The 14,360-nt window shown below is 38.2% G+C and overlaps 1 protein-coding gene across 1 annotated transcript in view; it reads left to right on the forward strand.

The window, feature by feature from the left end:
• The window catches only part of RORB (RAR related orphan receptor B), a 143,731-nt gene that overhangs the window by 90,993 nt on the left and 38,378 nt on the right, over positions 1–14,360 (forward strand). The window contains exon 2 of the mRNA XM_063179984.1: positions 11,281–11,366. Within this exon, the coding sequence (XP_063036054.1) occupies positions 11,281–11,366 (86 nt within the window). The remainder of the gene's footprint in view (positions 1–11,280; positions 11,367–14,360) is intronic.

Consider the following 14,360-nt stretch of genomic DNA (forward strand, 5'->3'; position numbering starts at 1 on the left):
CTTCCTACTGTGTCTGCACTGTGGAATTTGCCCAATGTGCTAATTCCAAACCTTCACCTCCATTTAGGTCTGGTATTAATGCCTCCCTATTTGCCATCTGTGCTTTCCTTGCGTTCCTGTTGTGGTGGCTTATTTTACAAGAGCTTCCTGTTTTCCCAGAGTTAGAGGCAGTTCAGTGTGCTCCTGAAGTCTTGAAGATCCCACCCTGATCCCTGCAGAGGCAGCACATATCCAGCAGGACTTGCAGTGAGATTTATTGGGCTGCCAGTCAATGGCTGTTCTGGAATTGAAACCTGGTGTGTCTGGAGCCATTGCTCAGTACCAGTTTGATGCTAAATCATGCATCAGAAGGATACACAGTATTCGGCAGCAATCTATTATTTCCTTCTGACTCATGCAGAACTAATTTTCAGTTACACAAATTACAGAGGGAAAAGAGGGGGAAAAAACCCACTTAAATATTGTTCATTTCTTTTGGCCATTTCTTTGATCCATGTTTTTTATCTGAGAGGAAAGCGGTGTGTCTAATGGGAAACTCTAATATTTCATGAAACAGTGAGACTTAAAGATCTTCTTAGGCAATCAGTACTTCAGCAGAATGAAACACTGTTGCAACAGAAGGAAAATTATACACCAATTATTTACCCAGTCAGGAAAAGTTATGCTCCATAACATCAAAGAGTTGCAATTAATGAAATAATAGAGACTGAACTGTTTTTTACCAAGCCAGAAAATGTTTATTCATCAAAATGCCACAGGCCAAGAGTTGGAGACTGTATTTAAGATTATAAACCCAGAGCAACACATGTATGTGACTATATGTGGCTGATTCTAGGAACAGACATGAAAAAATAGCTGTGTAATGCTTATGCAAATTTAAATGAGTTGTTGCAAGTAATTAACTCATCCTTACTATCCTTCAAATAATGTTTTCTGTACTATTGGGAAAATATTTCTTCAGCCTGACTATTTTCAGCTCATGTATTTGTTTGTTTTCTGTACTTTTCCCAATCTCCAATAATACTGCCTATTTGCACAAACTTCAGAACTCTCCCCTAATATTTCCTCTTGCATATGTTTCTTTATTTGAAAATCTTTCAGCTGTTTTATTTAAACTAAGCAAGCATTCAAAGCAAAGATGGCTTGAGATGGCAACTTTGATTTTTTTTTTCCCAGTAGTATGTATGATTAGCAGTCTTCTGTATGTATCAGGCCAACTGAATCTTGAAAATTAAGTTTTCTCTGTTTTATCTTTGGCCTGAATTCCAAGGAAATTGATATGCAGGGTTAGCAATACAGAACTGTTAGAATCTTCTTACTTATTCCAACAACTTCTTTATGCAAAAGGTTAGGGCACAAGAAAATGGATTAAAAAGTAAAGGTTACCTGGAAGTGGGGTAACAGTGCCACAGAAAAGCCTGGGAATATGTAATGGGGATGGGAAGAGGAATTCTTTCAAAGCACAGGAAGTCCACAAAGACTCAAAAGGGAAAAATTAATTAGTAGGAGGCAGTGCATGTAATGTAATAGTTGTTTGTAGAAATGCGCTTTTCTCACATACTGTTTTGCTGTGTTTCATTCTTGACAGAAAGCCTGTGTAAACCTTGCTTTGTGTCCGGCTGCACCGCACTGGGGGCAGAGCAGCCGCTGTGTGCCTTTGCACGTGCAGCCCGTGAAACAGGGTGCAGTGATGAGCATTACAGAAGGCTAGGGGGAAAACTGTGGTAGTGCCAGGCCCTGAGCAGCTCCGTTAGAGATTCACACTGAGAGCTTACCCCTGAGTTTCCCTTTTCTGTACAAGCTGAGGGCACCTGGGATTCAAGAGGGGCAACTCTGACAGGTCAGTCACGTTGCATCTAAAAACACAAACTTACTTTTCAACTCTGGCTGAAAGTGGGCAAGATGTAGGCTCATGACGTTTCACAACATGGGGATTTTATCTATAATAATTTGGCATCTTACATCTGCCACTCTAATCCTCCATACCTTTATACATATCTGAAACAAAAACTGATGACAAAGGAAAGCTGGGATTTATTCAGAATTTCAAGGGGAAAAAATTTAAAAATTATTGGAATGAAATAGGAAATGCATACATGAATAGAGTATCAAAAAGAAATATTTTTTCATTACTTAGTGCCTCCAGAAGCCTTCTTCCCTTCTTTAATGACATGGAACAGTCTGTGCCTTATTACTTCTTCCATTTAATCTTGTTAATGCAGTCTGTTAAGACTCCACTTTTGCAACAGCACAGGTGTAACTCTAAGTAAGTAGGCTAGTAGGGAGACTACTGTTCTGCTCCTGGAAGTCTTATTTATTTACAACAAAATGTGTGATATTCAAACCAATATAAAACTTAATGCAACTGGTGAGTTGAAATATTTTTATTCTTCACTTCATTAACATTGTCGGGCATTACAGTGAAAAGTAAAGAGGGAGATATTAAACATATTTTACAAGTCTACCCTTGAGACAACTGCACTTGGAATTTTACTAAGATTAATTCTTCCTCCTGTCTTTAAAAGATGGCAGATTAAATTGGTAAGTAGACAGCTGGTAAGTACAACATTTTTTCAAACAGCAACAGATGCAAATCCAAGAATATCTCCAGCTGATTTAAATGCTTTTCAAAAGATGGAGCAAAGATTTAAATAGCAATGTGCAAAAGTGAAAATCCATAGTGATAATCAAAAATATAAGGAAATATGAAGAAGTTCAGAAAGTTTTAAGAAGGCAACATCAGAATGATTTCAGAGTATTTCAGGTTGAAATCACTATTATTTGGTTTTTAATGCTTCTGTCACTCATAATTTTGCCTTGTAGGAGTTATATTGTGTCTAAAGTAAGGTGTTGCGAGAAAAGTGGTGCAGGAAAGTGGATTGGAAATGTTTCCTTTGACTTTGATGGCAGCCACACAAAGTCCCAGATAATTCAAGTTAGACCCTCATTTTGCTGCAGTGCTCTAATCTAACAGTGCAGCAGTCCTCATTTCCCTTGAAGATTTTGCATGGTGTAGACGGGTGTAGGTTTGAGTGTTACTGGAAGCGTGGGAATTTGTGGGCGCTCAAATGAGTCTGGGCAGGTAAAGGGGGAGGAGGTGAGGGCTGCAAAGATTGTCGGTGTGCTGCAGCTGCGGTCCGGGGGCCAAGCGCTGGAGAAGAGGGTGCTGCTACGGACGGAGCTGAAAATAACCGCTACACCCTCCTTCCCCTACCAGGTGAATTAGGTCTAAAGTTCACTTCCATCCCACTCCAGTAAGCAGCAACGCCTGGCTGGGTGTGAGGAAAGATAAGGTTGTGTGTGATCCCACAGCCCGGAAAACAGGTCTGCACAGCGTGTTCCTGCAGCATCTTTCTCTGTGTCGCTCAGCTTTGTGACTGCATAGCAGAGACCTGTGCGTGTCTGACACAAAGAACAGGCCCTGGCTACTGCGTGACCATTTCAGCCAGCTTCAACGTGCAAAATGGACTGAAAGTGTTTATCATGGTATCTGAACCCTTCCTTTGCAGAGTTCATTAGTCCATTTATTCAGAAGGGAAAAGAATGCAGATGTGGATTGTTGTATTCAGGAAACAACAGGTCATCAATACCTGGCACACTCTAAGTAGCTTTCTGAGTAAGGAGAAGTAGAGAGGGAAGATAATATGTCCTGCTAAATGCCTGATATATTATAAAATATTTTAATTGTTAAATGATTAACTTTTATTTTGAAATTATGACAAACATTTTGGCAGAGTAAATATTATGAAAATTATGACATTTTATTATGAAATTATGATAAACATTTTGGCAGAGTAAATACTAAGTATAATTCTTATAGGAAAGAACTTTGCTATGCATTTTCTGTGTAGGCAGCTATTTTTTGGCAAGTGCCAAACTTCCACTGTTTTAGAGTATTGCATAGACAACATGGTCACCACTGTTCAGTCATCCTGACCAGCTTATATAAACATTAGCTAAAGCTCCTAGAGATTATTTGCAGAACATTGGATCTGATGAAGTCAAATATAGGATAGCTTGGGTAGTATAATATTTCGGATTAGAATAATAATCTCTTTAGGGAAGGTGTGCAGTATCAGCAGAACCATTGCTTGAGTCTGAGGGAAACAGAAACTATACCATAATAATTCAGCATATATTATATACTTAAATTTTTCACTGTGAATAGAGCAAGTTTCTGAGCTCTTTAGGGGGCCCAGGATAAGGCCTTGATCATTTAATTAAATAACTTTGATTTAACTCACATGTGGAGCCCAGATCATCAGTTTGGCAACAGTTTGTGTTGTGTAATGACTTGTGTTACTGTAGTACCATCCTTTGAAGTTACACGCATAATTTCTGTGAATTTGAATTACTGGGGAAAATGGTTTATGGATTAATACAGAGATGTTCACATTGAGAGGCAATGAAAATGCTTCTATACAGATTTACAGAGTGCTGGGTGAGCCATCAGAGTTTACTGATCCTTTGGCACTTTCTGACCGCTGTGAGACTTTCAGGGATCACGTTTTGAGCCACAGCTTCTGACAAGGCACCTGAGTTCTGTCTTTTGGGATCTGGACAAGGGGCTGTACTTGCTTTTAGCCATCACTGCCCAGCAGAGGATACAGGCAGTTCTGCTTCTCTTCTGCTGCCATCCTTGCCTGTGAACCATTCAAAAAAATCTGGGAAAGCCCTGAACACTTGTGCTTGTTATGCACTTCTGCCACTCTGTTTTGTCCACATTAAAGAAACAAATGAGCTTCCAGGTAGCAATTTGTGTACCTTTGTCAGATCCCTAATCTCTTAGTGTTTCCCTGAGGGCTGGGCTGACATTCATGGCAACAAAGTGTACAGTATTTTTCTGGAGTCCAAGAAATTGCATCACCAATCCTTTAATTACGCGGTGAAAATCCAGGGGTTTTGTTAATTTACAAATTCACAAATTTTTTACAAAAATACAAATTCTTTTAATTAATTGAAATAATTACGTCTGCAGAAAATGAAAATTCTTGTGATCCAAAATATATCATTATCTCCAACATTATATCACTGCTCTTAAAATTGTTGCCTTTTTTTGCTCACAACTGGCTTTGCTTCACAGAGAAACATCCAGCCTGCAGAGACTTGAAGTCTTTGCTCCTATCTAAGTTATGGTAAAAAGCTAAAGGTCCAAAAGTGATTCTTTTAAAAAGAATATATCTCTTGCTCTAATGAAAGATTTTACATCTATCTGAAAATCTCATCTCATCTGTAACCCTGGATCATCACAAATGTAACATTCATAAATTGTTAAATTATAGTGCTAGATCCACTGTACTTATTACACTTAGGAAAGGAAAGAAACAGTATTTGAAAAAAACATTTTTTTCTTACTTCAGTGCTTATTAGCACTTAAGGCTGTTATACTGTGCTCATTTTTTCTCCTTATAATTTCACCTTCTCTGGTGAATATAAAGGCAAGTATATAATTCTTTCCAGACTTGCCCCAAAATTACTGTGTAGCAGTAAGATACAAAAAGATGAGATAAGATGAGCAGTTTTAAATTACCTCTAGCTGTGGAGCAGCCGTAATCATTTGAACTCATATTCAGCTATTTCATACCATTTGACAGTGTTCAGTAGACATTACTATTGCCGTGGAAATCAGGAAGACATCTTCCAAAGTATGTATTTACAGTGCAGATATAAGCATATTTCTTCATATACAAAAAGGCTAATATACAGCACATAATTTTAAAACTTTTTATCACTCTACAATCATCATCACACGTATTTCTAAGGTTTGATCTTTTGTTTTAATAGATTTTAAATGCACGCAATAAGGATGCAGAGAGTAACTACATAAAGACTTGCCATTAAAAAAAGTTTGGGTTTTAAAATGCTCTTTTTCAGTAGTCTTTGGAGTAGGCATGCAAAAGGCAGAATTGATCTGTAAGAGGAGCTGGTATACAATTCATCATGGTTTGATTTGGGTTGGATTGGGTTGGGTTTTGTTTTGGGGTTCTTTTTGTTCATTTTTTCCCCACTGGAAAGTCATGAAAGAGGAAGGGCAAAAGAAAACATATTACCAAATAACCTTCCAAGTGATATTTGTTATAAACTAAAAGAACTTCAGCTAGGAGTGTGAGACAGTGAAAGAAACCAGGCATGGCTATTGCATGTACTTATTGGAAAAAACATTCATTTTTTCACTAATGTACCCGATTTCTATTTTGAACAATGATCTATCAGATTTCTCAATATCCAAATTCTAGGGCTATTGCTTACTTTGATCTCAAGACACGTTTTTATAATTACGTACAGATGACATCTATTATCTGGGCCCAGTGCAACACTGAGATATACAAGCACTGCTGCTTCTTGAGATTTGTGCATCTGTGCTCATGAGATGTACTGGCTTACTTGACAGCCATCAGCTTTGCAGAGAGTCTCTGTTGCTATAACAAAGACCCACAGTCAGAGTTTAATGTATCTCTGTGCAAAAGTGCTGAGATTTTATGAAAACATTAATTTTCTGGGTTAACTGCACCATATCAGTTTCCTCTAATGGCTCATTTGGGTTATGATTGACAGCTAATGTATCTACACATTAATTAACATTATCTGGAATTAATTAACTTGCTGAGATAATGCTAACTATATAGGTCTCACTGCATGAGGTATGACAGAGGCTCTAAACATAAGTAGTTTCCTCAGCTGTATATTTTCAGATTATTAAATGCAAAGCACCTAACATCTTGCTGAGAAGCTAGAGAACATCTATTCCAGTAGCAAAGGGTATGCCAAGATCTCATTGCCAGCCTAACTTACCATGGAAACTTCCACTGACAGTTACATGCAAGGAAAAAAAGCATTTCCTACTCACAGAGGTCAGGATAAAAAAGGCAGAGTTGACAAGTAGATAAAAATGGTGAATGTACTTAATTTGAAATCAGTTAGGAATCAAAACATGGAAGTGAACTAGGCCAATCTACCAGCAATTTTCAAGGAACTCCAAAAAAAGGGTGATGGGAATTCTTGAAAGGTGAAGCAGTTGGGGTTTTTTCACTATCAGTTTTCTGATTAGCCTTGATGCTTCCAAGTGCAACCTTTCTTGGATCTACAAATTAGAGAAAGGACTTGCTTTTCAAAGTTTTTGCCTGGCATGCTTTATTAGCATCTTTTGATCAAGAACTAAATACTGAAACCTCAATTCTTTATTTCCCCTTAAACCAAAGCTACAGGTCTGTGAGATTATAGTCCTGTCTTTCTCAAGTGAAGTTCTTCAGGTATTAAACTGAAATTATATAAAATATGAACTTTGTTTTTCTTTGTTAGGCATCACATGCATGTGAGTGACAATCCCCACGAATACACCTCTGACACATTAACTGCCTTGTTGACTCTTACCTTCCTTTCAAGAGGAATTCAGAAAATGGTCTCCCATTGCAGATTCACCCACATAACTTTTGAAACCCGATCATTTTCCTGCCTTTAGGATTTTTTTGTCCATGTGTAATATTCTGTTGGTGTAAAAAAGAATACCCAGCAGTGTGCTTGTGATTTTTCTTGCTGCACATTTGAGCTAATGTTTTATTTAAGATGTTTCTAATTACTGATTTTTTTTATATGTAACTGTTCATTTTAAATACATGAGACAATTTTAGATTTACTTCCTTGATAGAATTCCACCCGACTTTCTGTTTTCATGAGAGACTGAATTAGTTTCCAGGTTGTTATCCCATCATCTGTGGATGAGAATTACTAGTCATATAGAATTAATTAATTTCCATTGTGGCATTACATTTTCTAGACTGTCCCATAAAACTGGAGGCAGTTTCCTGTCCTAAAGAACTTTCAACTTCAGTACAGAATAAGAGATTAATACTGCAGAGACATGACTCTGTGGTACTGAGGAAGGATGCTACAGCTGGTGGTAGTGGGGAATCACTGTGCAGCATATATACAAACATTATAAATGTTTTCTTAGACATAAGGGTGATAGTGGTTTTGCAGGCTTTTGTTGAGTGGTACATCTCAATGTGCTTACTGAAAAATTGGACAAGTGGGCTCAGATTGAGACTTGCTTGAAAAGAGGTGGGAGCCATTTTTCTTGCTCATAGTATCAGAGGAAAATGGGTGAGAAGGTAAGTGGAAAGGCTTTCGAAGTGGAGCTAAGTAGTTTTGCTCTAATTCCTTCTTCAAGTTTATCACATTGGGATTTGTCAGTTCTGTTCCTGAGCTGGTGAAAGCTACCATTGTGGCAACTCCACAATTGTTTGTTCATTCAATTTTTGCCCTCAGTATTTAGGAAGTGGCACTTGGTCAATGCATTTTTTATTTTTAAGGAGTTCAGAAGAAAGCTGCTTGTTTTATAATAGCTGTAAGGAAAGTCAGATATACAGCTCCCTGAACTGTTTGTTGGCTTAATAGGTGAAGGGAGTAAGAAAAATAACGTAAGATCATAGGTGGACAAATAAAACCAGAATGTGCAAAAAGTGTAGTGCCCTGTGCCAACAGCTAATGCCAAGGCAGTGTGTTCAATCCCCATACAGGCCACTCACTTAAGAGTTGAACTTGAGGATTCTTGTGTGTCCCTTTCAACTCAGAATATTCTGCAGTCTGTGACCTGTGATTTTATCTGCAAAAGAAACATGGTATGCTCTATGTTCATTACAGTATCTCAAGACTCTTCTGGGAATACAGTGGTTTCTTTTTTACCTGGCTTGTACAATCAAGATTTCTGTTAGGAATAAGGAAACTGTTCGGCTCTTTTATTAAAGAAATGTCGGGGACAGTACCAAAATACACTTTACCAAACTTATTCAAATGCCTTTCATGTCCTAAGGAAGTCTTTTCTGTGAGTTCTCTTAACAAGAAATGGTTGCCATTTCCTAGACAAAACTGAATTTACTAATTTATAGAATGGTTATCTTCAAAAAAAGGTTTGAATTAACTGAAGAGTCACAAGTCTAAAATATTTTTTACCTATTAATTGAAACCCAAAGCCTTAGCATTTAGGGACTTGATCCACAAATACCATGAATGTAGAGCTTGTAATTGAGACTCATGCATGGAATTGTTGTTTGCTTACCGTAAAAAGTACTGTGCTTAATTCAATCAGTGTCTCAGGATAAATTCTTCTTTCTCTGTTCCTATCAGAGTTACAAATGGTATATGCAAGTCACATTAAAAGTACCTTGATGTTTTTGTGGTGGTTTTTCTCCTCTGTCTTGTCTTTTCCTGAAGATTTCTTTATATTTTCGTTGTAGTTCCTGCCTCTGACGTTGACATATGTCAATGTAACATAAAGCAGCACATGGTCCCAGAGCTGAGACTTTCTCCATCTACATGACTCTCAGGCAGAGACCTGTGAGCAGTTACTCAAAGTAGCCTCACAAAGAGCAGCGCCCGGAGGCACATATTTAAGGGTTTTTTATCCTAGTGGGCTTAAGGCGTAGGAATTTTTGAGCAGGACCAACCTGGAAAAATTTCCAAAGAACCGCAAGTGCTTCTCTGTTAAGGAGTTCCCTCTGTTCCCTCTAGCATGGATTAGGAGCAGTTTTTAAACTGGTTTACTTGCCTGAACCTAAAATTATGCTAGATCAGAAAGAGTATGTCAGGAAAATGAGCTCACAGTGGCGAGCTAAAGTCTCTTCAGCCATCCATAAGTTCCTCTTGCCTGGGTCCCTTGGAATATGCTGTCCCAAGGGAATAGTTAATTGACTTTTCAAAGTAGAGGGCCTGCTAGTGTTCCCCCTGTGCAGTTTATGCCTTAAGCCTCCACATTAAATAGGAGGATAAAGGAGTAGGGTATGCAATGCACCTTTCGGTGGGAAGTGTGGCAGTGGTGGCTCACTGGGACACAGTACTGAGTTTTGGTTGTTTAACTACAAGGTGGTGGGAGGAAGGAAGTAGCAGGAAGGAAACTTCTGGCTTCTGCTAAAAGACATGAATGATAAGCATAAGTTGAAACAGGGCATAATCCAGGCTATATGATTATATTTTCACAGTATCTGCTGTGCAAGCATATTTAGTGCTTAGCTTACAATTGCATTCATTTTTAGGCATCGTTTGTTTCCAGTTTTTTTAGTCTTTTCAACAGCCCACAAGTTTGAAATGGGATGCTCTTTTTAGCATCTGGACAATAATCTTGTTTCTCTGTCTCAATCCATTTTAGAGTTAAACGTGTCTTGTTAAATGTACTAACAGCTACCTATCCTTGTGCTTGGGCTAGCTCTACTAAAAAAGCTTTTCTACTCAAGGATTTGATGGATGACTTGAGTTGCAGAGAACTGCTGCTGTTCCTGGCCTGGGCATGGAGAAACAGCATCTGCCAGGAGAAAATAAGTAGGAGGAGAATAGCAGGGAGGCATGCATCTTACACAGAAGAAAATGAAAGGGAGAGAAAATAAGTTTAACATTTCTTCTCAGTTCGTCTGACTTAAATAAAGGCACAGTTTTTCCTTACATGTCTAATGTGCTCTTACAGCATCATCAAAGGAAAGACACAGGATTCAAAGTAATTGAGAGAATCAAACAGTTGCGTTAACAAAAAAAAAAAAAAATTAAAAGACAATGAAATGTGTTTTCCTTCTCAGAATCAGATGACCACTATGTTTATAAGAGGATCTGAATCACATCCATATGTAAACACTTTTCAGGCTGTACCTGACTCTCCCAGCACATAGCCACTGGCTACCTAAACTCCATCTGAGGGCCTTGCCTGCCAATGACCTAGGATTAAAGCAAGTAGTTTGAAGAGAGGAAGATGAAGCAAGCTTTTACCTGCCTGTCTCTGACAGTGGTAATGGTATCTTCATGTCTTGAACATAATTTGAAGGAAGTGAAAACTTCATCATGTCTACTCTTCTTTAAAAAGGGCATCAAAATACACCCTGTATCTCTACCTCAGAAAAATGGAAAGTCACAAATATTTGAAGTATGTAGGAAAGGACAATCCAGATTGTTCTTTAGGACCCCTAATGACTGTCATTAGCAATAATCATTTATAATAATTATAAAACTAACCAGTAAAAAAAAAAAACTTTAAAAAAGGAATATGAGAAAAAGCTTACTAATTGTGAGACATTTTAAACTGTTGTAGAGTTTTGTGGGATGTGGCAGAAACTACATAATGTGAAGCATTTAAAATTTTCCAAACAAAAGCATTCAGAAACAGACATACAATGTAAAGCATTTTTGTATTGTTGGGGTTCGGCTGGTTATCTACTCTCTATTTCTAAAGATCTCATTTTAAGAAAAAAAGAAATTAATACAACTATATACTCAAAATATCTGCCTTGTTTTCTCTTTCAGCACAAATTGAAGTGATACCATGCAAAATTTGTGGTGATAAATCCTCTGGAATACACTATGGAGTCATCACATGTGAAGGCTGCAAGGTATGAGATTTTAATACAGCATAGTCATCATCATTTGCATTAGCCTCAGGCACCTCTGTACAGTGATACACTCTTACAAGCTTTCAAACAAGTGGTGCCAAAGGCTGTAAAGCCTACTGATGATAAAGATGCATTTCATGCCTAATTTTCCTAGTTGCTTTCCATTTTGTCAAATAGTTTTTAGAGCTACCTCCTTGTTTGAAACATGAATTAATTACATCTGGTGCAGTGTAAGTGCTGACACCAGTAGAGGCTGGCAACTGGAAGTCACACCTGTTCTGCCTTAAATCAGCTTTGAAGGAGGTGGATTTCTTATCTTATTCCCTATACAACCCCTGTAGCATTACAGTTGGCATGTTACTTCTGGTCAGCCTTTTTTAAGAGCTTTCAGGTGTGACCTGGGTCCTTTTTTATCTCCTTTCACACAATCTGCAGACCAAATTGTAATCTCAAAAAGAAAGAATGCCTTACATTATGAGCAGTGTAAAAGGATTCTTTGTCTTCTTCCTTAAAGGCTTTAGTGCAGGAGCAGTTTCTGGGAATTGGAGGTTAAAAAAAGGGGTGGAGGGGGGGAAACGCATCGACTTGCTGCTTAGACATATCAACATATTATTTCAGGCATTAGTTCAAATAACGCAAATCAGACCCAATCAGAGAGAAGAAAGGCTCCAATTTTAAAAATTGTCTGCAATTTTATTACCTAAGGAATTACATTATTACTCATGACAAACAAAAGTTTCATACCACATTTTGGTATTTCAGTTTTAATTGTAAATGGGAAATTGCAAAGGTAGAGAGGCAGTGTCTCTGATTTCTTGTACGTGGAACACAGAAGCTAGGACGTTTGAAAATGGGTGCCTATTGCAGTGTGAAATCACAAGTCTGTAGCTAATGCTTTACAAAGTATTAGAACAGCTGAAAAACCTGAAAATTTGGGTGCACCCATTTGCAAAAGAAATGCTTTACTGCCAGTACATTGAGAACCAATATACTGGTAAAGATCAAGGGTTTTTTTCAGGAACATTGACAATTGTAAACAGAACAATTTGTCTTACTGTGGCACTGGACTAGAAATAACCATCTTCTTATGATGATCACATGTAACAGGATTAAACTAATTGATCTGATACTTCAAAATTGGCACAAAAGCTATGGAAGGAAATTATTTTAAGAAGAAAAAGAGCATCTTCTCTCAGTACTCAGAGCCCACAGACTGTCTAGGGGTATAGTCTTCCATAGAAATAATGAGGGTTAATGCTAGCTCTTGTGTGTGCCTCAAGAGGAGATGATACCACTGTGCTCGGTAAATTGACTGCTTATTGAGATAAAGAGATTCTCTTCCACTTTTAAGTTTTAACTCCTATTGTGTTTGTGCCAGTTTTGCTGTATCAGATCAATGACTCTAATCTTGTTTTGTGAGCCTGTGTGAAAAAAAGGTGTCGTTTTTTCGTGTCAGTTCCACTGGGAGGCATCCCAGTCTGGCAGGGCTCCCTGTTAAGGTGAGCACTGTTTCTGGCAGTGCAGCTCTGCTATCCATTTAAGTGCCCAGCACTTAAATAGCTATTCACTCAGCCTGCATACTCATCATTTCTGGCTCTTTTTGTCTCGGTTTGTTGGAAATCTGAAATGATTAGGAACAGAGGCCATGAGTGGAAGGAGGAGGGTGGAATCACTCCACAAGCATACACACAAGTTGAGCCATGCACCAGGCAGCCTGTTGGATACCGCATCCGAGAATTACAGTGCCAGTGGCGGTGCTGCAAACTTCCAGGAACAGAAAATCCTTTAACTCTGTGTTGCTGCATTAGCTATGCTGTGGCAGACCCATATTCTAAGTGCTTAAGGGTCGTCTGAAATACTGCTGTTGGCTTGTGTGCATGCCTGCCTTATGCTGAATGTGCACGTGCAGTGGGCCTGCTGGACCTGCTGAGTGAGTCTGCAGGTCTGACACTGTTCTTACAGAAAGGGTGAAACCTGGAGATAAGTTTGCATCACATCTCTGCAGCTGCTTCTTCGCTAAGAAGCCTTTTATCATTTCATGTGTTTTGTCATGAATTAGAAAGTAGTTCATTCAGCAATTTCCCTTCTCAGACTGGCTGTGGGTGGTGGCTGAAGGGATCTGTTCAAAGACTTGTTGTCCATGTTGAGAAATCTGTATTTGAGTCTTTAGCTCCTCAGCTATAAAATACATCTTCCTTCACACAAAATTGAATTATTCCAATGTAAAACAATGTAGCCAAATCTATATAAAGATAATATAAAAATAAAATGAAAGTATTACCTCTATTTTAAAAGACAACATTTAGATCTTATGCAGGAGAATGAGAACATAAAATTCTCCTCAGAAAAATTAATTACCCTCTGTAAATTAATTCTCTTATGTAACCCTTGATACATAATATGGTCCTTTTTTCCTAAGGAGGGCAAAGATGAAACAAATTCCTCTGAGATGAGATCAACCTTAAAGGGAACAAAAAGTACTGCAGGAGAAAGCACTGTCAATGCTAAATGGTTGAGTGTGTTTTTTAACATTACTGAATTAATTTTTTCTCTGAAATCCATAGATGCTGCTGAAATTTAAAACTGAAAACAGAAAACCTTCACAAGTCAAAACCAATACTGGCTATAAAGTTCAGCAAAGACATATGCAATTAGCATCTATTTAGTCTTAAATTAAAGGCAGTTTTACTATATCAGGAAAGTTTTGGTCAGCTAAGATCAGTTAAGTTTCCACCAGAATTTTTCTTCGAGTTCCCCAAAAGGACATCTATTTTCTGAAAAGTATGAGTCATAAAATTTATTTTATATTTTAGGTACACTGTAATCACTGATAGAACAAGCTCGACCCAGTTCAGGCGGGTCTCTGTGCTCGCAGTGGCAGTGATTTGGTGGAACCCCATGCCTGTCACTGCCACTGGCACCACACCACCCTCATTCAGCTCGCCAGGACCTGAGACAGAATTCATGTACAAGCTGTAGCAAGTGAGCTGAGGC

The sequence above is a fragment of the Melospiza melodia genome, chromosome Z, assembly GCF_035770615.1.
Source record: "Melospiza melodia melodia isolate bMelMel2 chromosome Z, bMelMel2.pri, whole genome shotgun sequence".
Lineage (NCBI taxonomy): Eukaryota > Metazoa > Chordata > Aves > Passeriformes > Passerellidae > Melospiza > Melospiza melodia.